Source organism: Dromiciops gliroides, chromosome 5 (genome assembly GCF_019393635.1).
Source record: "Dromiciops gliroides isolate mDroGli1 chromosome 5, mDroGli1.pri, whole genome shotgun sequence".
Lineage (NCBI taxonomy): Eukaryota > Metazoa > Chordata > Mammalia > Microbiotheria > Microbiotheriidae > Dromiciops > Dromiciops gliroides.
Window position 1 is genome coordinate 122595516 of NC_057865.1, and position 26351 is coordinate 122621866.

The 26351-nt window shown below is 38.2% G+C and overlaps 1 protein-coding gene across 1 annotated transcript; it reads left to right on the forward strand.

Moving 5' to 3' along the window:
* Positions 1-26351, forward strand: GPR37 (G protein-coupled receptor 37). Its single transcript, XM_043965026.1, has 2 exons — positions 1-1851; positions 25080-26351. Exons 1-2 carry the CDS (start codon positions 877-879, stop codon positions 25896-25898), a joined length of 1794 nt encoding a protein of 597 aa, XP_043820961.1. The 5' UTR covers positions 1-876; the 3' UTR covers positions 25899-26351.

The window sequence follows — 26351 nt, forward strand, 5'->3', positions numbered from 1 at the left end:
CTCGGGCAGTCAGGCGCCACTTCATGCTCCTGCGGGTGCCAGTGCTGTCAGCTCTCCAGGAGCGCCCGCTGACCCGAGCGGCGTCCTTCTTTTCAGGGACCGGTCGCCGGACAGCCTGGGCTGCTCCCCGGGCAACTTGGGGCTGGAGAGGAAGCAACTTTGACTCTAGCTGCTGGGTTCTAACATCTCGCTTCTCCTTGACCGCAGTAGCAGAGCTAGTCCCAGACGTCAGGCGGAGCCAGAGTTTTCTAGGGCGACTCGCTTTCCAGTAGGGCTCCGCGCAACCTGTTTACTAGCAGAGAGGTGCTGGAAGAGAAGGATTGTCTTAGGCGAGCAATAGTCTGGGGGAGGAGGACTTGTTCTTCCCTGTCTCTGGAGACCTTTGCTTGCAACGGGATAAAGCAACATCAAGAGGATGTAAATAGACAGCCAGAGATCCAGAGCAACTGTTACCAAGAAGGCAGAGTCACAGAAAAAAAAAATAGAGGGAGGAGCGTTGGGTTTCAGTGGGGGCTTTTTATCTCTCGCACTTGTAACATTAATGCTGTTAATAGTCAGAGGCGTTGATTGCAACTTTTCAAAGGTCAGTCCCTGTTCCGACGAAGAAGGAGGTTCCCCCCTCAGACCCCAGCTGGTGTTGCTCAGCGCCTAGACTGGATTTAGCTGGGGGAAGGAGCAGAACGTCAAACGGAGTAGTGTAGGGGCTTCCAGCCTTTTTCTTCTCGTGGTCCAGGGGAAGCCACCCTCCGCGCGCCGAGGAGCGCATCCCCACAGTGACATGTGTCTAACTCTCGGCGCCAAATTGGGCAGCAGGTGCCGGTCTTAAGGAGCCACTGCTGCCACTGCCAGCCCCGAGGTGCCGAGTGACGCCGAGCCATGCGGCCCCCAGGCGCGTCCCTCGTCTGCACCTTATGCCTCCGGCTCCTGCTGCAGCTCGCGGTTTCTCCCGCCCTAGCTGCGGGGAACCAAACCAGTTTAGGGAAGACAAACTTGCCTGCGCTGACCCAGGAGCAGCGCGGCTGGGAAGTTTGGGGATCCGGAGACTTGCTGCAGAAAGTGTTGTCCAGCAGCCGCAGGGGAGCAGCTGTAGCCGAAGCACAAGAGGAGGAGGAAAAGGAAGGAAATGCGTTAACAGCACCTTTCGGGAACCTGCCTGGAGCTCACAGGACTTCTCACGTACCCCCCGAGAGGCGGCCTGGCATCTGGCTAGTTCCCCTTAGAGCAGCGGTGATTGAGCTACCGGTTGCCCTTAGATTTTCCTTGGAGACGGGTAAAGAGAAGGGTGACAAGGATGTGGCTCTAGAAGGCAGCCAGGAGCAGAATGTAAGGACACACTCGGGAGCTCGGGAGCCCTTTTCCAGGTGGAGGAGAGCGGGGAAACCCCGCGGTGACCCCCTGACCAGCAACCCCCTCTTGGGGAGCGCAGCCACTGTGGATGGAAAAGTGCAGGAGGAGAAGACAGTGGCAACCGCCGGGAAGGCATTGCCTTTAAATGGATCTTCTGGAGAGGCACTCCAGGAGCGGAGCGGCCCCCGAGGGGGAAACGGAACGAACCGGCGCCCCAAGCTCAAGAACCCCTTCTATCCACTGACCCGGGAGTCCTACGGAGCTTACGCCGTCATGTGCCTGTCCGTGGTGATCTTCGGCACTGGCATAATCGGCAACCTGGCTGTGATGTGCATAGTGTGCCACAACTACTACATGCGGAGCATCTCCAACTCCCTCCTGGCCAACCTGGCCTTCTGGGATTTCCTCATTATCTTTTTCTGCCTGCCGCTGGTCATCTTCCATGAGCTTACCAAGAAATGGCTTCTAGAGGATTTCTCCTGCAAGATCGTGCCCTATCTCGAGGTAATAAAGCCTTGCAATGGGTCACCACCACTGGCCTTACTACCCCTTAAGTGGGTGTGTTGCCCCAAGGCATTCCTCAGACCTCCCCATCCTCCCCGATCTACACTCCTTCTTCCCTCTTTTTCTGCTTCCCTCACATCCTGTCTCACCTTTCCAGCTTCTACTGGAGGCTTTGCTTAAACACACCTATAAACTCATCTGCCACCCCCGGGGGCGAAAAACTGCTGATAGAATGTCTAGACTAGTGTGGATAGTGCTTATGTCTGCCCTTTTGAGCTGGCATACTGTATATCAATCGGCCTGCTTTGGCACCTGTGACATATTATACATCTGGATTGGCAACTAAGATTCACGAGCTTGCCCCTCCAGATAAGGAATGGTTTGGACCATCAGAACCCAGCAGGACAAGGAAAGAAACTTTTGTCTCTACCCGATCCCCTCCCCTCCCCCCACCCAGCTTTCCACAGAGAAAATGTGGATGGATCTATTGTGTCCAGATGTGACAATCTGAATCATCAAGCACCATACTAAAGTTTCTTCTTTCCATTCCTTCTTAAGAACCAGGTTTGAGGCAAAATGTTTTCTACAAAGGTATAACTGGCCTCATGATAAATACTTAAATATATTTCACAGTCTCCCATGTCACCTAAGGTAGTCTGCCTTCCATGCTAAAGTGATGGAACTTTTCTTTCTTATATTTTATTCCCTCTCCCCTCAATTTCTCAACTGTTGCCTTTAAAGAACCTAAGCTTAAAGGAGACTTTGGCCATCATGAGATAAGATTTGTTTATTTTTTAAGGTATATTTCAAACCCTGTTACATGTAACACTGTGCTTGGCACTTTTTAAGGGATAATTTGTTGAAACTTTGTAACTGAAAATTTCTTAAGAGGGAAGTGGAAAACTTTGGGCATACAAACCGAAATGTATCCACAAAAACAAAACAAACAAAAAAACAAAAACCCCTTTTCTTTCCTCTGCAGTTACTGCCTTGAGTGTGGTGGTTGGAATTTGCTTTAAAAAATGGCCTCTCATTTAAACAACAGCCACTGGAAAGTACCCAAGTGCTCCTCCTGCCAGTTGTGTCCTCAGCCAGCTGGCTCCTGCTTTGCTCCATTCAGATTGTCCAATTCATTTAAGGAAGCTGAAGAATTGAAACCTGTAAATATTACAGTAGCCCATGATTCTGCCTAGTAGCAGTGCCAGGACCATCCTGGTACATCATTCCTATACCTAAGGTAGGGGAGAGATGAATCAAGAAAACCATTCCTGTTTAAAGGGCCCCAAAGCAGGAAGCAGTGCATTGCATGCTCTATAATTCAGACAGGAACAGATATAGTTGTATTCTATGCTTGTTAAAGCAGTTGTCATCATTTCTTTACACAAGGTCCAGGATTTCAGTTGTTGCCAAGGGGGGCAGTTAGTTAGTTTAGAAGTATATGATTTATCTGGTAGATAATTAATTCCTGAATTGTAATTGACTTGGTTTAATTTAAAGCAATTGGGTATATGAAGATGGTTGCAAGTTAAGTTGTCAGGGTTCGATCTATATCAAGATTTCTCTGATTCCCTTTATGCCTGATGGTAGAATTGATATGGGCTTTAATGATAAAAGTTAAACAGAGGAATAGTACTTATGTGAGGCAGGAATGTGTTGGCCTGGTTTCAGCTAAAAGTTAAAGACTGGGGGTGCAGATAGGTTGCATAGTGGATAAAGCACCAGCCCTGGATTCAGGAGGACCTGAGTTCAAATCCAGCCTCAGACACTTGACACTTACTAGCTGTGTGACCCTGGGCAAGTCACTTAACCCTCATTGCCCTGCCCCGCCCCCCCAAAAAAGTAAAAGATTGGCAAAATCTAGAAACATACAAACCGTGGAGAAACTTAGAAAAATGGAAAATAAAAAACTATGAAGGTAAAAGGGACACAACACAACTACCTAGTCAAGAATGGAGATTTCAAAGTAAAACTTAAGGAGAAAAAGAATCCTTTAATGTTACATAAAATAATTCAGAAGAGAATCATTCAAGTCAGTTCAACAAACATTAGGCACCTACTGTGTGAAAGGCACAGTGTGGTAGACACATATGCTCATTGTCTCTAGGACACTTTATGAAAGACAACATGGTTTAATTGATAGAATACTGGATATGGAGTTGAGAAGTTCCAGGTTGGAATCCTAATGGAAATAAATATTAACTGTGACCCTGGGAAAGTCACTTCACTTCTTTTGACTCATAGTTTCCTCCTCTGTAAAATGAGGAATTTGGTTTTAATGACCTCTAATGTCTATAATTCTATGAAAAGTGGCATATAGCATTTATGTGTATATTTTCATTTTCTTTTTATTGAGCTTCCTCTGATTCCTTATTCTCTTCTTGGAGGAGGTGGGATTTTGGAATCTACTACCAATGTTTACTCTTCTGCCTCCTACAATGTTCTGTTTTTGACTTTTTTTTTCTCTCTCTCTCTCAAAAGTGAAAATTATTTCTTTCATAATATCATAGAAAGTAGACCTGGAAGAGATCCTTGAGATCACTTAGTCCATCTCTGATTTTATAGTAAATATTATAGTCTCTCATAATTCTACAGTTTCTGGGGAAACTGAGATCCAGAGAGACAAAATCACTTACCCTAGGTCACACATGTTGTAAGTCTCATACCTGGGATTCCTCTGTGTTTGGGTCCTTTTAGTCCTTTTGTGTTTTGGTTTTATGTTTGTGTCTTTTTCCTCTTTTTAAAAAAATGGTGATTTATCTTTCTCTTTGTTCCCCAAGGGCCTTTTCTGTATACAAGATGGTCATTATTGCCGAGGTCTTTACTCTTGCCAAAAGATTCCTAAAATGAATTTAACAGGAAGATTTCAAAATACTAAGCTGTTTGAAGTGTTATTGAAATTCCTATAACAAAGTGCAAGCAGTAGGATACAACTCCCAAATGCAAGAGGAAGGTGCAATTCTGCCTTTGGGAGATACTAATACCTTCACAAGGGATGGGAAGTTTCATGGCTTTTCTTCCTTGTGGGATTCCTTTTACTGACTGATAAAAAACAAAAGTCTATGTAGAGAAAGTATTTCTTATTTAGTTTTTACCTTCCCTCCCTCTTTTCCTACTCTCCTTTTCTAAGAATCAGAAAATTCTGTATCTAGGTCTAAAGAACTTGACTCCCTTAATCATAATGACTTTAATCTGTTGTTGAAGGTGTCTTCTAGCATCATGTTTTTGTGTTGTCCTCATAAACTGGCAAAAACTAGGAGATACTCAATTCAATAAAGTTCAGTGACTGGTAGTGGTAATCTTCATTACTTTTTTTTTAATCAGTAAATTTTTGATCCCTTTAAATTATACTCTTAAATTTAACATAAACATGAGTTTATGAACAAAGCAAGACATACATAGTATATGGCTTGACTTCAATTACTGGAAAAATTCTGGAATAGCGCATTTTGTTCTGTCAGACCAAAGTGTTTTGCCATTTTCTTCTCCAGCTCATTTTATAGAGGAGAAAACAGGCAAACAGGGTTAAGTGACACAAAGCTAAGTCTCTGAGGCCAGATTTGAACTTGGAAAGATGAGTCCTCCTGTCTTCAGGCCAGGCACTCTATCCAGCTCACCACCTAGCTACTCCTAGAATAGAGCATTAAAGAAATGATTAGTAGACATTTTGAAAAAGAAACTGATTATGAAGAGCCAGCATGGCTTCATCAATAACAGTTTATGCCAAACTACTCATTCCTTTTCTGATAGGGTTACTAAACTGATACATTGGGGGAATGCTTCAGATGTAGTTTACTTAGATTTACCAAAGCATCTGATAAAGTGTCATAAACTATTCTGATAGAAAACCTAGAGAAACATGGACTTTATGTTCATACCACTACATTGATTCAGAACTTGTTGAATGGCTGGATTCATTTGTGCTTTAACATCAGCCTGGAAGGAGGTGGCCAGTGATCAGGGATTAGTTGTTGGCCCTCTGATGTTTAACCCTTTTTACTAATGACTTGACTGAAGGCTTAGATAGATATAGATTATGACTGAAGGCATACTCCCTAAATGTGTAGATGATACAAAGCTGGGAAAGCTAGTTAATATACTGGAGAAGAGAGTTAGTTTCGAAAAAGATCTAGGAAGGTTAGAGCACTGAATGGGTTTAATCTACCAAGATGAAATTCAGTAGGGATAAATAGGACAATCCTTCACCTGGACTACATTAAGGGAAGTATAGCTTCTAGGAATAAGGGGGTGATAATCTGCTCATTCTGTGCATGGGTCATACTAAATCTGGAGTATTGTGTTAATTTCTGGATATCACAAAGGACACATAACTGAGAGAATGTCTAGGTCTAGGGGAGGACAATCTGGAGAGGGGGGGCGGGATTGAAGGACATTCAGTCCATGTCAGAAGAGGACTGATTGAAGGAACTGGCTATAGTTTTCCTGAAAAGGAGAAAGCTCAGGGACCATTATAGTTGACTTCAAGTATTTGAGGGCCTACCATAATGGAAGAGATATTAGACTTGTTCTGTTTTGGTCCCAGAAGTCATGGTTAGAAGTGGCAAAGAGGCAGATTTAAGCTTGAAGACAGGAAAAAACTCACAATTCGAACTGCCCAGAAAGGGCTGCTTCTGTCAGTGGTACATTCCCTCTCATTAGAGGTCTTCAAGTAGAAGCTGGTTGATCATTTGTTGAGTATGTTATTGTGGGAATTATTTTTCAGATATGGGTTTCAGGAGGGCCACTGAGGTCTCTTCCAATTCTGGAATTCTGTTTTTCTATGATAATCCATTTTGTGTGTTCCTAAACTATCAAAATTACTTTAGAACTTTAAAGGGAACTAAAAATTATTTATAGCCTTTCCCCTGACATTTTCCTGAGAATTTCTATTCCACCTGCCATAGCTTAAAAATACCCCGAAATTGTAGATCTCTTATTCATATTTCTCACCTTCTATGTTTCACCTTTACTGTACTACTTTGCTTTTTTCGCCTTCTATAAATTCTTGGCATTTGTTTTGCTTTTCTGTCATAAATTTTCTCTTGCTTGTTATTTTTCTATTCTTATTTCCTCTTTGATCTATATTTCTCTTTTAGTTTTTTTCTATCCAATGACTTCCTACACTTACTGTGTATTTATGTATGTGAGAGTGATGATTCTGTGTCTTTGCTCATGCTGGTGCCTTCAATGTAAAATGACTTTTTTTTACTCCTTCTACCTACTCCAAATTTTATGCATCCTTCAAGACCCATCTCAAATGGCAGTATATGAGGAAGATCTCCATGTAGCCACCATGATGCCTACAAGCAGAAATCACAGAATCTTAGAGTCAGACAGGATTAAAAATTCAGAGTCCAATTTTTACCTAGAACATGTACCCCCTTTATAACATTCCTGGGAAATATGCCTCTATACTTTAATACTTTCTGGGACATGGTTCTCAAGGTCTCCTAAGGCCATTGTATCTTTGAACAACTCTAATTATTAGGAAGTTTTTTTCTTATATTAAGCCAATATTTCCTTATTTGTAACTGACTAACAGGGTTCAATCCTACCCTTGGGGGCTAACCAGAATAAACTGTATTTCTTTTATACCTAATAACTCTTCCAATTTTCGAAGACAGTGGTCAGGTTCCCTATGTCTTTTCTTTTTGAGGTCACTCTGTATCATGATTTCCACATTTACCATCCTTATAACCCTCCAAACACTCTCTACCTTGTCCAAATGCCCCCTAAAATGAGGCATATGGAACTGAATATGATATGACAGAAATAGTTTGTCTAGGTCACAATGTAACATTTTTATCTTCACTTTTTTTCTTTTTCCAAATAGTAATTTATATTTCATTTATACATAGTGCCCTTGTTACATGATATCCTCTTGATTTTTTTTTACAAGTGTCTTTAAGATAAAAATCCACCATAGCTTTGTCATACCCTACTGTAACATCATTCACCCCTACCCCATTTATAACCAACCGCTATTCCCTGTCAGAATTTTTCATTTGGGGTATTGTGCATTTAGTGGAGTATGCCCCTGCCTTCTCTTATAATAGGTTTCATAAAATCACAGATTTAGAGCAAAAAGGTAGCTGAGAAGTCATCTAGTCTAACCTTATTATTTTTTTTTTTTGGTGGAGCCATGAGGGTTAAGTGACTTGCCCAAGGTCACACAGCTAGTAAATGTCAAGTATCTGAGGCCGTATTTGAACTCAGGACCTCCTGAATCCAGGGCCCATGCTTTATCCACTGTGCCACCTAGCTGCCCCTTAACCCACTTATTTTACAGATGACAAAACCAAGACCATAGAAATGAGGTAAGATCTCATAGGTAGTAAGTAGCAGAGCTGGGATTTTAATTTATGTCCTCTAACTCTCAGTTCCACACACACTAGACCAGGGCTTATTAAACCTTTTCCACTTTCGACCCCTTTCCTCTCAAGAAACTTTTATGTGACCCTGGGTATATAGGTATATAAAGTAGGTATGCATAACCTTTTACTATTACCAAATTTTTTGTGACCCACACATTCAGTTACCCATATGGGGTCATGACCCATAGTTTAAGAAGCTTTGCACTAGATCATAGTTGCACTGTACTTCTTCCTTCATATTCTTCACTATATATGACTTGTGTATACATTCATCACTCTTTTTCCTGGCCTCTGTACAATCCTTGAAGATAGAGATTGAATCTGATTAATTACCTTGGTTTTTGGGAGAAGATAACCTAGTATGTAGTCCACTAGTGATATTCGGGTGGCTATCAGAGAAAGGAAGTGTCATGTAAAGGTGATTGGAACATAGATTTAGAATTGGGTGGGACTACAGATATCCTCTATTACAATCCCTTCATTCAAGGTAGGAAAATTAAACTGGGAGAGGGCAAACATGGTAGTAAGCACTATAGCTAGCATTTGATTCTAGATCTTTTGGCTTCAAATTCACTTCTTTTTAGGTTATCTCATGGATGTTAAACTACAAACGTTCCACTATGATCATGGAGTTATATATTTAGAACTGGAATGAAAATCCAGAACAGTTCAGCTTTATCAGTTTAAAGATGAGGACACTAGAGAAGGAAACATTTTAAGTTAAAGCAATAGAATATATGTTTAGTGAACAGTATGATTAATTTAGTTGAGTGGCCAGTTAACCATAAAGTATTATGATTACACTTTAAATAGTTTCATGCAATTTTATGACCAGATCTTAAGCAACAAACAATATTCAAAATGAAATTGCATTTGTTGTGTTGAGTACAATGCTTTGTAAATATTTAAGGTTTCCTTGTAATCATATTAGTACTTATCTATTTATAATCCTTTTCATATTTGTGTGCCAGTAAAAATGTGTTATTTTTAGCTTCATGGTCAACATTTATTTTTTGTATAAGATATAGCTAAAGACCAAACAAACTGCAAGATAATACCCACAGTCAGCAAAGAGCAATTAGTAAATGGATTCATTATACATCTGTTTACACTGCTGTTACAACATCAATTAATGACAGTTAACCCTCCTACTTGTAATTGTGAACAATGCAAAAGTTTTTATTTGAATTCTATAAACTTTATAATTCCCAGCAAGGTTTCTTCTCACTGGAAATCTTTAAGCAGTGATTCACTGATTACTTGTTTATGATCTTTTAGAGAAGATTTCTGATCGAATATCAAATACCTCTTTAATCCATTAGATTATGATCACGTGATCATAGGTTTAAAGATGGAGAGGAGGCCATTGAGTCTAAGCTCATTTTACAAATGAGTAAATTAAGGCACAGTGAGATCAAGTGGCTTGCCTAATATAGCACAGCTAGTAAGTGACTAAGGTGCAATTCAAACCTAGGTTTTACTGACTCCAAGTCAAGCATTCTGTCCATTATATTACATTGCCTCATAGATTCCATGATTCAAGATTTATTTTTTTGCCACAATTCAGGCTATGTACAGACTTTTCTTAAACTTGCTGATGAAATGTAAACAGAAACACAATTCATGAATTGGCTAATTATTCTTCCCTGCTGTGGATATTAACTAGGTTTCAATTTTTAGTTATTATACTCACACAAATGTATATACATACATACACACATATATACACATATGTGTGTATCTGTCTATCTATATGCAGTCATGTCTGTCTCTTTGTAACCCTGTTTAGGGTTTTCTTGGCAAAAATATTGGAGTGGTTTGCCATTTCCATCTCCAATTCATTTTATAGTTGAGGAGACTGAGGCAAGCAGGGTTAAGTGACTTGACCAGGGTCACACAGCTAATGAGTGTCTGAGGCTAGATTTGAGCTCAGGAAGAGGAATCTTCCTGATTCCAGGCCAGGCACTCTATCCACTGTGCCTCCTCGATGATATATGTGTATGCGTATACATATATGTGTATGTGCGTGTGTGTGTGTGTGTATATATATGTGTGTGTGTATACATGCATGCATACATACACATATATAGATAGATATATACATAGCTATAAATCATCTCTGTATAATATCTCTATAAATATATACTATACAAAGCTAAAATGACATTTACTGTAATATGGTATGTTCAACATACCAAATAATTTATTATTGGTAAACTTTATGGATAATACATATGGCTTATTTACTCTCAATTCAGATATTCCAGAGGGAGAGAGGGAGGGAGGGAAAGACAAAGAGAGAGGAAGGGAGAGGGAGAGGGAGAGGGAGAGGGGGAAGGAGAGGGAGAGAGAGAGAGAGAGAGAGAGAGAGAGAGAGAGAGAGAGAGCGCTTGCAAGAACGAGCACTCACCACAAAAAAGATCAATTTAAACCATGACTTCTGGATTATGGCAAAAAAGAAAAATTACAAGCATTCATTTGAACAAAATTATTATTTTTCTGTTTGCCATCCTTGCCCTGCTTCTATATACATTTGTAGTAGTTCACATTTGCATGACATTTACTGTATAGGTTTTATTTCTACCTAGGACCAGGTTGGATTTTTATTTTTAGCTTAAACTTTTAGAACTAGGGATTAAATTTTGTACTCTAGTTTTATCAGACAGAATCTACAAGTAAGTCATCAGCAGTCTTCATAGCTTACAGATGTGTAGAAGAGACTATTTTATGACCCTGATTCATAAAAAGTTCTTTATCTCCTCCTAGATCCTTTGCACTTAGAATATTATAGGTCCAGTGCATTAAATGAAGCTCTATCTTACTACAGGATTGTGCATTAAATGGTGCATTAAATGAAGCTCTATCTTACTACAGGATTGTGCACCAGGCCATTAAAGAAGTTCTGTGTTCCCAAGTAGCAAACAGCCTCACATTGAGATTGTCTATGTAATGTGTTTATTGCAGAAATATTTAGCTCCAGTTTCTGCCAAATAAATATTTTTAATGTAATTGACCCACTGGACATCTTCATATTTAAAATCTTGACCTTTTAGTCAATCTTTCTTATTGCTGCTCAGAACAAATGACCATACAGATGTCTGATTAATGGTAGAGGATGATTAGCCAAGGATCCTGGGCATGGACTCCTCTTCTGAACCTCTCATTCTACCCAGACTTTGAGGGTCCTGGGAAGTGATAACGATGGAAAAAAGTAAAAGTTGGTTCAGGATGTCCCTTGTCTTGGAAAAAAATAATGCCAAGGCTCTCTTGATACTCTTATGTCATCCCTTATAGGGGTTGGGAAGGAACAAAATAAGAAAGGACTAACTATGTCAAAGCAGATTTCAGGGGAATTCCAATTGAAAGCAATAAATTGTGGTGCTAGGTCTCCTCTCTAGATTTTGGGAAATGTAGTTCATCTGGGATATCAGGTACCATTTACTAGGACTATGTGAGTTGTAATAAGGAGGAAGAAGGTAGGGTTGAGGGTGGCTACTTCCAAACTCCAAATGAGTGAGTCAGTGTCATCACTGGAACTCTCACCTGCTTTCTTTTGGAGTAAAATATGCCAATTATGAAAATCTTTTGATAATTATGTTCTTGTTATTGACCTTACCTATAAACATCTGTCTCAATTATTTAAAGAAGTTTGAGGAAGTTAGGACATTGCTAGAATTTTTCAAAAGTAGATTTTATTTTTATTACTAAAGTTAATATTCCCACCTTGGAAATATACAGTGAAAACATGAATAAATCAATTCATTCAGAACATAGTCTTTGAATCCCTACAGGTGAAAGATACTGTGCTAGGTGTTGGAGTCTAGGAATACAGAGAAGACTAAGACACAGTTCAGTTCTTCATGGAACTTTGTCTGGTAGAAGGGTAATTACATCAATAAGTATAATCCAAAGTAGATTGTTGATAAGTGCTTAAGGCAGATCTCTAGTGTTATGTTACAACATTCAGAAGAGAGGCAAATTACTCCTGGATGATTTAACATAACAATGAGTGAAGACTTTGATAAAGATAAAGAGAAGACATTTGAAATGGACTTGAAGGAAGAGTAAGGATTAAGTAGAACTGGGGAGAAAATATCCATTTAAAAACATAGTTTATATTTCCTAAGTGATGATAACAAAACTTTATATTGAAAGTATCTCATTTTATAAAAAACCCACCATTCAACAACTATTTAACAGGCATTTATTAAGTCTCTGTCCTATGCCAGGCTGGGGTGGATTGAAAATGGGAGTTGAGTCAGGAAGATCTGGTTTAGCTTCTGATATACATTGTGTAACCCTGGGCAAGATGGTTAACCTCACAATGTCTTAGGCGACTCTTTAATACTCAGAGTTGCAGAACAATTGCCTTGGTATCTGCCTTGGTAGAAGAAGTTCCTTCACTGGAAATTCCCTATACTAATGAAATCACAGGTCCAGTCCCCAGCACCAATGGGCCATCCACTATACTAGGTACTGAGAACATGACAAAAATGAAATAGTTCCTGCCCTCAAGAAACTTATGTTCTACTGTATATATGCTCACATATATTATCTCATTCATCCATGCAAAATCCTATAAAGTAAATTGTATCATCTAGACATGGAAGTGATTTAAGAGATCTTGTCCAACTGTTTCCATTTTACAGATGAATAAAGTAAGGTCAAGAGAAGGTCTATGTAGGGTGAGAATGTTGAAGCTGAAATTTGAATCCAGGCCCTCTTATAGGGAGGGGTCTTTTCCTTACATGATGCCATGATACTACTACTTTTTTGGAGGGAAAAAAATGGGTCTCATCTAAATTGTCCAAATATCAAAACTTTCTTTAGAGTTTGGCAAATTGTCATGGTTTCTAAGGGTCCTAGCAAGTCCCCAAGCTGCCAGAATGGCCTGGGTAAGGGAAAAGAGATGGGTAGAGAAGCTTCATTAAATGGTGCTAAAAATATCCAAGGTTCACACCAAGAATCTGCCCACATCATCTTCTATTCTCCCAAGAATGGGTGGAACTGCCCCTCCACCTTTAGGCTACATGTTGCCTTTTGTAGCCTTCTTTTCCAACTCAGGACTGTTCTTTAAGTTCTCATCAACCTGATTTCACCTTTGAAAAAAATGTTAGGGAGATGGATATAGAGACACAGTGTGATTTGGCCCAGGCCCAGCATTGTTCCTAGGAATGGTCCTGGCTCTCCCTCAGGCTTACTGTCAAGGTCTCACACTTAGTAGTTGAACTAGGACCACTCTGTTCTCCTGACTAGGCTAGTGATCTCTCGGTATCAGAATAATTCCTTCCAATGGAAACAATTTGGTCCTAGGCTTTGGTAGTTTGGTTTCTTAAAAAAAAAAACATTTTGGATAAACCTTAAAATCTATTCTTTTTGTTTTGGAAAGAGAGCAAAACTCTTTTCAATGAAAACTTTCCAAAAGTTGGTGAGATTTTTTTGGGGGGAGGTGTTTTTTTGTTTGTTTTTGTTTTTTGTTTTTTAATGTGAAGTGGCAGTCTGCATAGGGTGCAGCCACAGGACAAGGTTTAATCTTAAATGGTCTAGAAGAACCTTTTTTTAGTACATTAATAGTGTTTATTGTGTCATGAATTCTGATAGGTAGACCATGGTGCTAGTAAGGCTTTTGAGGCCCCCAGTTTGATTTTCATAGGGGCTGATAAACTTCAGTGTGATCTGTGTTCCATACAATCCTAGGGAAAGCTAGGAAATAGGTGAAATTTAGTTTTGACACTCCTTGTTTTCTCTTTTGGGATGTTTCACCTTTTTATTTCAGAGCCCCTACTTTTCAGCTTCTGCCCTCGACTGTTTCACCCTCCATTCCCCTGTCTTAAGGCATTCTTGCTGTCTCAGGTCTGGCTTGTATTGGGTAAAGAATCTATGAACCTAATTCATATGATATTAGAGCTAAGAGAGACCTTAGAGTTAGTTCAACCCCTTCATTTTACAGAGGATGAGACTAAAGACCTAAGAGGTTAAATGAGTTGTCCAAGTTTACATTGTTTGGGATTTAAACCAAACTCCAGCAGTCAGATGTCAAGGAATTAAAGGCATTACTGCTTCTGGACCATATGGAAAGGATTTTGGACATGTACTTTCATACATAAATGGAGCTCTGTTTGGGGGAAAGGCTCCCTATAGCCCTCTTCCACTTTCTAGTTCCCTCCTTCTTCTAAAATTACTTTGTATACATGTGCACACACACACACACACACACACACACACACACACACACAGTGTTCCAAAATTATTAGGGTGATTTTAAACTTTAATAACTTCAGAAGTATAATACAAACTTACAAAAATCATTTGGAAATTTATTTAATGTTTTAAAAACTCATTAGTTATGTTCATTTTTGATAATATATATTTTTTATTTTTACAAGATGGATACCCTGTCATTATGAATTGCTTGTGTGACAATTTCTGGATGCTAATTTCACTAAATCGTAGATTGGAAGAGGAGGTCTTCTTGCTTGGACACCATACGTGTTCAGTCATCATTAGGTTTTTTGTTATGATGTCATTTCAAAATGGTCATGTCTGTAATCAAGACCTCATTCTCAGGATGATCTTAAAGCTAGTATTACAAATGTAATTCTTTCAGTCACTGAACAGCAGTTGATGTTTTTACAAAGTTCTAAAACTGACTAGAGAAATATATAGTACAGATGGTGGTTATATTGAATTTTAATAAGAAACATATTAATATTTTAAAATTTAAATGATAACCTTTTAAATTTTTTTTGTAAGTTTGTAGTACTTATACTTCTGGAGTTATTAAGGCTTAAAACCTTACCAAAATGTTAGGGACACTCTGTGTGTGTGTGTGTGTGTGTATGTAACTTGCTTATCAATATACGAGTTGTTTTCCCCAAATTGAATACAAACTCCTTGAGGGCAGAAATTGTTCCTTTTGTGTGTCTTAATATTCATAGTGCTTGGCTCATGGTAGATCCTTAAAAAAGCATTTGTTGAATTGAGGGAGACTTACAATCATCTCTAACATCACACTCTGGAAAGCTTGCAGTGTATGTCATCAGTGACAAGGAGGGTCAGCTGAGAGAATGTTAATGAGTCAGTGAAAATACATTAGCACCATTGGAAAAAAGACAAATCCAAGCCCACTTGCTGCTGGTAATGGACCAGGAGCTGCATCACTGAATTCCTAAGGAAAAAAAAGAAACCATAGACCTTGGGGAGAACTTAGTTTCCCCTTATTTTAGCAAATATGTTCTTTCTTGAAATCATTTGCTAATTATTCACAAAATATGAGCTATTGAATGTTTGAGTTATTTCCCATGAATTTCCTTTGGTGACTTAGCTTAAATACAAAGGAAGAATATTATTTCTTTTGTGTATTTTTATAGGATAAAGGAACACTCTTGATAGAGTTGTAAGAGTGAGAAGCCCTCAATAAACACCTCAGTGGAAGATAACTAAATTTTCATAGTCCAAACTAGACATACTGTAGTATTGATACCATAATTGGTGGGAAACTTTGAGATGCTCATTAGCAATGGAGGGGAAAAACCATCCTTAAATGTCCCACACCACATATTTAGAGCTGAAATCATCTTGGAAGTTACCCAATACAACCCTTCCATTTTATACATGAGAAAACTGAAGCTAAGAGAGATTAAGGGACTTACCCAATGTCACATAAATGGTTAGTGGCAGAACTGAAATCTGAACGCAGTTCTCCCTCACTAGAAATTTATTTTCTTTTCATTGTACCATGCTGCTTCCCATGATTCTCTCTAAGATGATGACTTCTGTAAGGTGATTAGAATTATTTTAAAGTTTATGAAAGAGTTCTAGTAGGTTGGAAGAAAAAGAAGAGTAAAAAATAATGGTACAATTATGTCAGCCTTCTCTTTTCCTTCATAGACTCTTTCTTCCCATGAATTTAAGGCTATAATTATGTAAGTGAAATAGGCTTTGTCCAAATAGTCTGACATGGTGTTAATGACTCAGTGAGTATGCTTATGTGTCAAATAAAATCTCAGTGATATTTAAAAAGTAAGAAAGAAACCCTCCCTTACTCTGCCTGGCTGGCCATGAAGCCTTTCCCCCAAAAAGGTATATATTTGTGGAGATGAGACAATCTCTTCCAGTCTGTCCTGACTTTGATTTCATTAACTCATTTTAAGTGCTTCATTGCCAGTCTCACTATTTTCATTCATTCAAAAGTGCAAACTTTTCATAAAAAGTTATCAATTCACAGCAGTCTGAAAAGCAGATAGATACTGAATACTTTGAGCCACACAAAAAAGAGAAACAAAATCTCCTCAGTGTTCAATGTCTTTTCTTAGAGAAGAAATTGCAATTCAGCGCTGAAAAGTGTAGACAGATTATTGTTGTTCAGTTGTTTTCAGTCATGTCCAATTTGTTATGACCCTGTTTGGTGTATTCTTGGCAACGATACTGGAGTGGAGTGGCTTGTCATTTCCTTCTCCAGCTCAATTTACAGATGAGGAAATTGAGGCAAACAGTAACTGGCCCAGGGTTACCCAGCTAGTAAGTGAGGGCAGATTTGAACTCAGGAAGATGACTTTCCCGACTCCAGATCAGCACTCTACCCAGTGCACCATCTATTAAACCAAGTCACTAGAATACAAACTAAAACTATATAAAACATGGCATTGTGGAATAATCATTGGATTTAGTTAGAGGACTTGAGTTCAAATCTTGGTTCCCTTACTGTGTCTCTTTAGGGAACTCACTTAAAGTCTATGGGCTTCTGGTTTCTTTATTAATGAACTGAGGGAATTATACTGTAGCTCTAAATACTGTGATTCTAGAATTTTAAGTAAAACTATCCTCAGTACTTATCTTCTTTTTTCCTATTATATTCATAAAAATAACTTATAATAGAGACTATAAATCTTCAACACTTTAATACTTCAAAAGTTACATGATAATGTCAGTATGGTCACTCTGTCTACTTATACAGATCTTGATTATCCCAACTTAATGAGTAGTTTCATGAGTTGATGTAGCAAAAAAAAAAAAAGAAAAGAAAAGAAAAAGAAAGGAAAGGAAAGGAAAGGAGAGAAAGAAAGAAGAAAGAAACAAAGAAAGTAGAGAAGGAAAGAAAGAATTAAAGAGAGTTCCCTAATTTTATTCATGTGATTACTCACTTCAATGATGAAAATCTTGACATCTCCTCACCTTAGTACATGGCCCTTATGAATTTCTATAGTCAAGTTCTAGTGATCCGTGTTTCTGAGTTTGTATAGACTAAGTCTCAGGTCAAAAAGTAAAAAAGACTTTTTGTATAGCTGAAGGCTTTATAGTATGGTGGGACGTGCCAGCATAAAGTAGTGATATATTTTTAGTCTAGATAGATGGACTTTGAATCAGGAGACTTACATTTAAATTCAGACTCCTACACTTACTTCCTAGCTCTGTTTGTGATTATAGGTCACATAATCAAGTCCCTCATCTGTAAAATTGGGATAATAATACCTGCCCCATATCCATCACAGTATTGATGTGAGTTTGCAAAACTTAAGGCTCTTTGTAAGTGAGAGCTATTTGTTACTGTACTCTCCCGTGTTAGAAACACCTGGGACGACAAGCAAGACACTTAACCTCTCTCCTTTGGCATAACCCTGTAGAACCAAGAGTTACCTTTACTCTACAATCAGGCATTGAAAGATGACTTAGATGGAGGAAAACTTGTAAGACTTAGCTAAAATAAATAGGTTTTCTTACTAATACTGTTGTTTTAGAGCAGGAGTTCTTAAACTGAGGTCCTTAAACTTTTTTTTCCTTCTTTTTGACAAGGGATCCATAGATTTCACCAGCCTTCCATAGGGTTCTGTGACACCAAAAAAAAAAAAAAAAAGTTAAGGACCCCTGTATTAGAGGGTCACTTTGTACACAAAGAATGATATATTGGTCCATATACTTCAACATATTTCTAAGGCACAATACAAAAATAATTGTACTGGAGACAAATAAACATGACCTTAGATTTAGGGAGATTTCATTTGTATTAAAAATAATATATTCTTCTCTCTCTAAATTTAGCTTTTGATTAAATTTTTGGATTAGAGAGAATTCAAGTATACAATTAAGTTGTCCTTCAAAAATAAGGATTTCTTTCTGAATACAATCATTGTGTATTCTTCTTCCTTTGGGCATTGAGATAGAATTATTGATCTGTACTAGAAGGCTTCCAAAAGACTTTGCTTGTTTTATAACAGTAGTACCTTTATTTGGCCTGCATTGTCTCTTTCAACAGTATCATTTTCACAGTTGGCTTACTCTTGCTCCCAATTGTTTTCCCTTCCTCTGTTTTGTTTGCATTAAACTTCTTGGTAGTGGATCAATTTCTATGGCAGGATCCCAGTGGATTACTCTTTTCCTGAGAAATAAGAAGGGATTTAATGTAATATTCCCACCACCACCACAACAACAAAATACGAGGCAAATTCTCCCTATTTGTCTAAAGTCACTCCCTGGTAATAAGTTGGATGATTGGATGGTGGGACAAATGGAGTCTGAGATTATCAAATGCCCATTCTCCCACCAAGGAATAAAGATACTTCACATGTAGTGTGTTTTCATGAAATCTTAGAAAATTGCTGGTTTTAAAATCATTAAGGTGCATGTATTATTACAGCTTTGTTCCTATATGGAAGAAGACAAATAATACTACTAACAACAGCAAAACAACAATAATAATAGCTAGCATTTATATAGCACCTGGGCAGCATGGTTGCACAGTCGATAGAGCCAGACCTTGGAATAATCATTTTCATGAGTTCAAATTGGGCTTCTGACATGTACTAGCTATGTGACCCTGGGCAAGTCACCTAACTCTATTTGGCTCTGTTTCCTCATCTGTAAAATGAGCCGGAGAAGGAAATGGCAAAACTACTCCCATATCGTTGCCAGGAAAACCCCTCAATGTTTTATGAAGACATGACTTAAGAAAACCATTTCAGTAAGCCTGGAAATATAGGCTGGAGCTAGTTCATGGAAGACTTTCAAACTGAGGTATTTATTGGTGTTTGATCCTAGTGACCTAAGACTCCTGTATTGAAGTAAAAAAAAAAAGGGAAGGGAATGGATAGAGCACCGGCCCTGGAGTCAGGAGGACCTGAGTTCAAATCCAGCCTCAGACACTTGACACTTACTAGCTGTGTGACCCTGGGCAAGTTACTTAACCCCAATTGCCTCACCCCCCCCCCCCCGCAAAAAAAAGAAAAGAAAAGGGAAAAGAAGACAAAAGGTAAATTAAAGAGATTAAGATAGTAGGAGAAGATCAGGGAAGGTGCAAGAGAAGCAAAGAAGGAGCTTCAGAGAGCTGAGAGAAGAATGTCATCTACAATTGAAGGCAAATTTCATAGGGCATGCATTGTCTCTTCTGGTCTAAGTATTGGTACTATTCTGGAGCAAATGGGAGTAGGGAATGGCTGGGTTCATAAAAGTCAGCTCTTTATCATGGATCTTCAAGAGCTCACTCTCTATCTTCTCTCCATTTATACAGAGAGGGAGGTTTTTTCCTATACTCACACACACACACACACACACGAACTTCAAACTTTCCTACTGACTGTCCTGCAGAACAGGAACAATTGTTTGGACAGGGTATGAAAGGATTTGTGCTTTTAGCATTCTTTGTAACATAAAAAGGATAGAATTGATTTTAAATTGATTTAGAATTTTTAACTTGCATTTTAAAATTTAGTACCCTTGCTTTTTTCTGCTTTAAAATGTTCAATATGTCCTCAAAATTGAATTCCAATTTTTCTAATTATGTTTCTTTTTTGCTATAGGTTTTTCTCTGATCTTGAAAAAATTCAGTAAATTATTAGTCTTGCCTATTAAAAATGTTTACAGTTCTGTTTTTGTCACTGTTAATTATTCCTCCCGTTGCATTTTAATTAATGAGAGAATGCATCTTACTTATACCATTTCTCTCAGGATACTGCTTCAAAGAAAAGCATAACATTTTGTAGTGACATTGAAATTTATCAATCAGACACGGCTATTAAATACTAAAGACTCAGTGTTCATGATAGTTTTATAATTGTCCATAACTGCACCATTCATCTTGGAGGAATTTTTAATGAGTTGTACATAAACAAATGCATTTCAAAATTATGATGGAAATCATTGTTTTGACCATACTATGAAGGAAGTTAAATATATCAGGGTATTTCAAGTCTGGATAAGCAAAATTTAGAGGACACCAACCAATATTCAAATGATTTTATAAGTTAATTACTGAGCCAAGCAATTTATTTATTATAGATGTTTCTAAATTATAAATAATATGGGAAAACACTGAGAAGGACCCTTTAATAGACTTACAATTCATACTCACTCCATGACATCTGGAGTATAAGTAAATTTAGGGACAAAAAATATCAGAAATGGAAAACTACATTCATGCCTCCCTTTAACTACAGTAGAAAATTTAGCACTGCCTACCTCATATTATTGCTGTAAGGTTCAAGACATATAAAACATATAAAACATCTGTAACCTTAAAGCATGACATACTTGTAAGCCATTTTTATGACAAGTGGTCTTTCATCATTGCATCCTTTTTATAAATTAAAAATAACAAGATGGGAAACATATTTTTGACAGGTGTTCCTCTGCTATGATATAACTCCATATATCTTCATAAATTATTTCACCAATTCTATGTCAAATAACTCAGTATAAGGTGATAGAAAGAGAATTACATAAGGAATCTAGAGACAATTCAAGACCTGACTCTTCTAATAAATTTCTCTGCAACCTTAGGCAAGTCATTTTATAGCTCTAGGCCTCAGGTTCCCCAGGTAAGATGAGAGGGTTGGGTTCTATTTTCTCTTCTATCTCTATCTCCATTCTGTTCTGAACCCATTTTTTTCTATTACTACCCTACAGCACTGATTTGTGACACCACTAAAGCACCAGAGAGAGAGAAAAAAATGTTCTGTGGTGTGTTGGACTTAACTGGTTTTGAAGGAATTCTAGAATATTTTTAAAAAGAGAAAGATGCCTCTCCACACCTCTCCTTTCCCAGTCATTGATCTCCTGTTATTTTCTTTTCTTTCTTTTTTTTTTTTTTTTGGCAGGGCAATGAGGGTTAAGTGACTTGCCCAGAGTCACATAGCTAGTAAGTGTAAAGTATCTGAGGTCGGATTTGAACTCAGGTCCTCCTGAATCCAGGGCTGATGCTTTATCCACTGCACCACCTAGCTGCCCCCATCTCCTGTTATTTTCAACCCACTAGATAGGCCCATCACTCCATCAGTCAACCCATAGACTAGATATCAAGACCATTCTGTTGTTGAGAAGTTGCCTTAAAACAAAGGCAAGGTGTAAATTTCTGCTGTGAACTGTTTTTCACAGTTGTCTTATTTTGCCTATTTGCTTGGATCAGTTTTTCTAAAATATTCTTTGCAACCCAGCAAATCTAAACCAAACATATCGGTGGTGCTACTTAAGCTCTTATAATATTGTAGTACCCGGAATACTATATTTCTCACTTCTGGTTCTAGAGTTGGAGGATCGAGACTCAGCCCTGATGCTTACTACCGTCAGAATCTTGGACAAGTAACTTAAACTAATTTGGGAGCATCTGCAAAATGAGAGAGTTAGATGAGATTTCTCTGAGATTCCTACCATGCTTTTAGTGAACTGTGTTGTAAACAAATTCTTTTATATGAAGGCAGTTTCATGGTACAGTAGGAAGAACCCTGAACTAGGAGCTAGGTGGTTATTCATTTTCCAGTGGTGACTGACTCTTTGTGACCCCATTTGGGATCTTCTTGGCAAAGGTACTGGAATGTCTTGTTATTTCCTTCTCCAGCTCACTTTACAGATGAAACAGAGGGAAAATAGAGTTAAGTGGCTTGTCCAGGGTCCCACAGCTAGTAAATGTCTGAGGGCACGTTTGAACTCAGGTCTTCCTGACTCTAGGCCTGGTACTCTATCTACTGTGCCTCCTGAGTTCTATTCCTAGGTCTGTCACTAATTGACTCTGACTTTGGACAAGCTACTAAATTTTTCTAGGGTTTATCTGTAAAATATGGGGATTTTACTGGATGATCTCTAAAGTCCCTTCCAGATCTGTAGCATCCTCCATAGTAACGTAGTATTTTTTTGTTGTTATTGTTGGGGCAGTTAGGCAGTGCAGTGGATAGAGTGTCATCCAAGGAGTTATGAAGACTCATCTTCCTAAGTTCAAATTTGGCCTCAACCATGTACTAGTTGTGCAACATTTATCTCAGTTTCCTCTAATGTAAAGTGAGCTGGAGAAGGAAATGGAAAACCAATACGGTATCTTTGCCAAGAAAACACCAGATGAGGTCACGAAAAGCTGGACACATCTGAAAAACAATAACAACAATCCTTTGTTGTTATTTTTTTAATGACCCTATTTTATTTATTCTTAAATTATCCCATTTACTCACAAAATAGTAGGACCTATACTTGTAAATGATGATGTGATTCTCTGCCTGTTTATTCATTATGGTGTAGAGGTGACTTGATACAAAGTAGACACTGTGGCCAGGGAGGGTGAGAGCTGATTCCAAGTGTTATGTAATCAAAAAATCAGAGGCAAGGAGGGCAAAACACATATCACATTTCACTCTTTCCATCATACCTAGTCATGAGACTTTTCCTCAACACAGTCACACCTCTATCTAACCATTCTTTGATCTTCCCATCCTTCACTATCCCCTTCCTTACAGGGTATACCATCTATTTAGAGTAGTTATAATCTAATTGTAGCCTGGATACTTATAGGAGGAATTGTGGAGGCGCCAATGGCAAAATTATCCACCCATTCATTCTTGTCCTTCTGATCACCTTATGGCTACAATAAGCATACCTCAGAGAGTGACTTCTGTACTCTGTGGTAGTGATTAGTGAGCTACAATTTCTCCACTCCCCTTTCCATTTTTAATGGGACAAAATGAGTGTCACAGGATGAGCCAGTATGGATAGGTTGTGATCTTCATCACAGATCCCATTACGTTTTCTTTCCCCAAATACATCCCTCTTCTAAACTTCCCAATTCCTATGTAGGCACCACCATCCTTACAGCTATCCAAATTCACGATCTTGGTGTCATCCCTGACTCTAATGCTTCCTTACCCACAATCAACTTCCAGACATTGTCTTTTCTCTATATATCACTTAGCTTAATATCTATCACTTAGTACAATGTCTGGCACATAATAGGCACTTAATAAATGTTTACTGATTGATAATTGATTGTAATATCCTTTGTATTTGTCCACTTTTCTCTATTCACATGGCCATCACCCTAACTTATCATCATCATCATCTCTCTCCTAAGATTATTATATTAGCCTCTTATTTAGATTCCTTGATTAAAGCTTCTGGACATGGAATTTCTCTATTCAAAAAACTCAAGGGGCTCCCTATTGACTCTAGGATCAAATATTATTTCATCTTTCTAATTTATATTTTTGTTCAGACTTTACTATATACATATATAATTATAGTAGATTCATTTCTATAATTCATAAATAAGTAAATATACAAACATATGTATATATGCATACACAAGGAGAGGCATGTACTCATAAATGTTTACCAATAAGGATGCATGATCAAAAAAAAATCAGACACCACTGCTCTGGAAGGTGGTAACATCAGAGAACAATCTCTAACAAGTTCTAGTTCATTGGAAACTCTATGAAATCTAAGTTTGGTCCAAAGACCAAAAGAATTGAGAAAACCATACCCTTCCTCTTTCTCTTTGCAATAAGTTTGTGACAGCATGGATGGAATACTGCATAAACTGTCAATACAGTTGATATATTGGTTTGTTTTATTGAACTACTTTTTCTTTTTTTATATAAACTTTGTTACAAGGAGTGGCTAACTAGGTAGAGAAGAGCAAAGGGACCTATTCAGAAATGAAGGAAATGAAAAAGCAAAAGGGCGGTAAAAATAATAAGAACCTACAAAACAAAGAAAACAATACTAATGCTGGACTATATAGTCAATGTCTAAGGACAAACCTATTAAAATTCAGAGAGGTTTATCGCCATACATTTGGCCATGAGGTGCTTAATACTGTTCCCCCCACCCACCCCTACTGCTACAGAAACCTATAAAGATAGTCTCTTTATGCATAGAGAAATTGTAGGGGGCAGCTAGGTGGCATAGTGGATAAAGCACTGGCCCTGGATTCAGGAAGACCTGAGTTCAAATCTGGCCTCAGACACTTGACACTAGCTGTGTGACCCTAGGCAAATCCCTTAACCTTTATTGCACCCCCCCCCCCAAATTGTAAATTTTTATCACTGTTGGGAATTTCCATACCAGTAAAAAGCATGGCTTCTTAAGGTAATGAGTAATGTACTGAGTTTCCCTCAACTGTCCATATACTCTCACCAAGGAATCCAATGGCATACATTTCCAAGATAGAGACCTAGAATTAGAGTTACAGCTGTACCCATGGATCAAATAAAAACTATTGTCAGGTAGCTGTAGTGGAGACTACATTAGTTGGATTAGATTACTTTCAAGGTCTCTTCAAATTCTAATATTTTGTGATTCAGATTCTATGGATATGGAGCTATTTGAATCAAATATTCCCTTTAAGGAGGTGGGATGGAGAGAATGAGAACTTGTCCTAATGAAAAAAATATTTACCTGCTCAAACCCAGATGGATCTGTAATACCATATTCAAGTTAGATCTCAAGGGTGAGTCAAGAGAAGCAGCAGTTCCCCATTTCCATTCTTCAAACTCTGGCACCTCAACATTCCTTTTTTGAATAGTTGATGACATATGTGTTCTGTTTTTTCTGATTTTTGGATCTTCCCAATGGATTAAACCATGTTCTGCTTCTCTTTCACAGGTTGCTTCTTTGGGAGTCACTACGTTCACATTATGTGCTCTGTGTATAGACCGATTCCGGGCTGCTACTAACGTTCAGATGTACTATGAAATGATTGAAAATTGTAGTTCCACCACAGCCAAGCTAGCTGTCATCTGGGTTGGGGCTCTACTTTTAGCACTCCCAGAAGTTGTCTTGCGACAGCTCAGCAAAGAAGACCTAGGTTTTAGTGACAGAGTTCCAGCAGAACGGTGTGTCATCAAGATTTCACCTGAACTCCCAGACACGATCTATGTCTTAGCTCTCACTTACGATAGTGCAAGACTCTGGTGGTACTTTGGCTGCTATTTCTGCTTGCCAACACTTTTCACTATCACCTGCTCCCTTGTGACTGCAAGAAAAATCCGAAAAGCTGAGAAGGCTTGCACCAGAGGGAACAAGAGACAGATTCAGCTTGAAAGCCAGATGAACTGCACCGTAGTCGCCTTGACCATTTTATATGGATTTTGCATCATTCCTGAGAACATCTGCAACATCGTCACAGCCTACATGGCTACAGGGGTCTCAGAGCAGACAATGGACCTTCTCCATATCATTAGTCAGTTTCTTTTGTTTTTTAAGTCTTGTGTCACTCCTGTCCTCCTTTTCTGTCTTTGCAAACCTTTCAGTCGGGCCTTTATGGAATGCTGCTGCTGCTGCTGTGATGAGTGCATTCAGAAGTCTTCAACAGTGACCAGTGATGACAATGATAATGAGTACACCACAGAACTAGAGCTCTCTCCTTTTAGTACCATACGTCGAGAAATGTCTACTTTTGCATCTGTTGGGACCCACTGCTGAATGACTCCTTTTTTAATTTTATGAAGATTTTTACTTCCTTTTTTCCTTACCGGAACAAAAATGCAAAAAAATAAATAAAGTTACATATAGTAGACTGATTTTGCATATTAACATATATGCTTTGTTGAGAGGAAAGGAGTTATGTTTAGTTATTTAAGAAAAAAGAACAAACCAACCAATAGTTTTAGACCATTTTTATCCAGTATGGTGCTAATATTTTATTTGAAAAGAAAAAGTTACTGCACCTTAATTTAATTACTCATTAGTTTTTTATAAATATAATCATTGTCCATTGAGTATAGTCATGTGATTTTATAAGATGTTTTATGTAAAGATGTGGTTGAAAGTATTGTGTATTATATTGTGAGGTGACCTGGAGTTTAAAATTCTCAAAGTAGCATAAAATAAATTTCATTTTATTATTTAATTTCATTGTCAACCTGCTTTTAACAA

What these genes read in the sequence shown, in the direction of transcription:
- GPR37 (XM_043965026.1), top strand. Translation starts at nt 877, where the DNA reads ATGCGGCCCCCAGGCGCGTCCCTCGTCTGCACCTTATGCCTCCGGCTC. An exon ending in AGATCGTGCCCTATCTCGAG is followed by an intron (nt 1,852 to 25,079) that starts GTAATAAAGCCT and finishes TCTCTTTCACAG; the next exon opens with GTTGCTTCTTTGGGAGTCAC.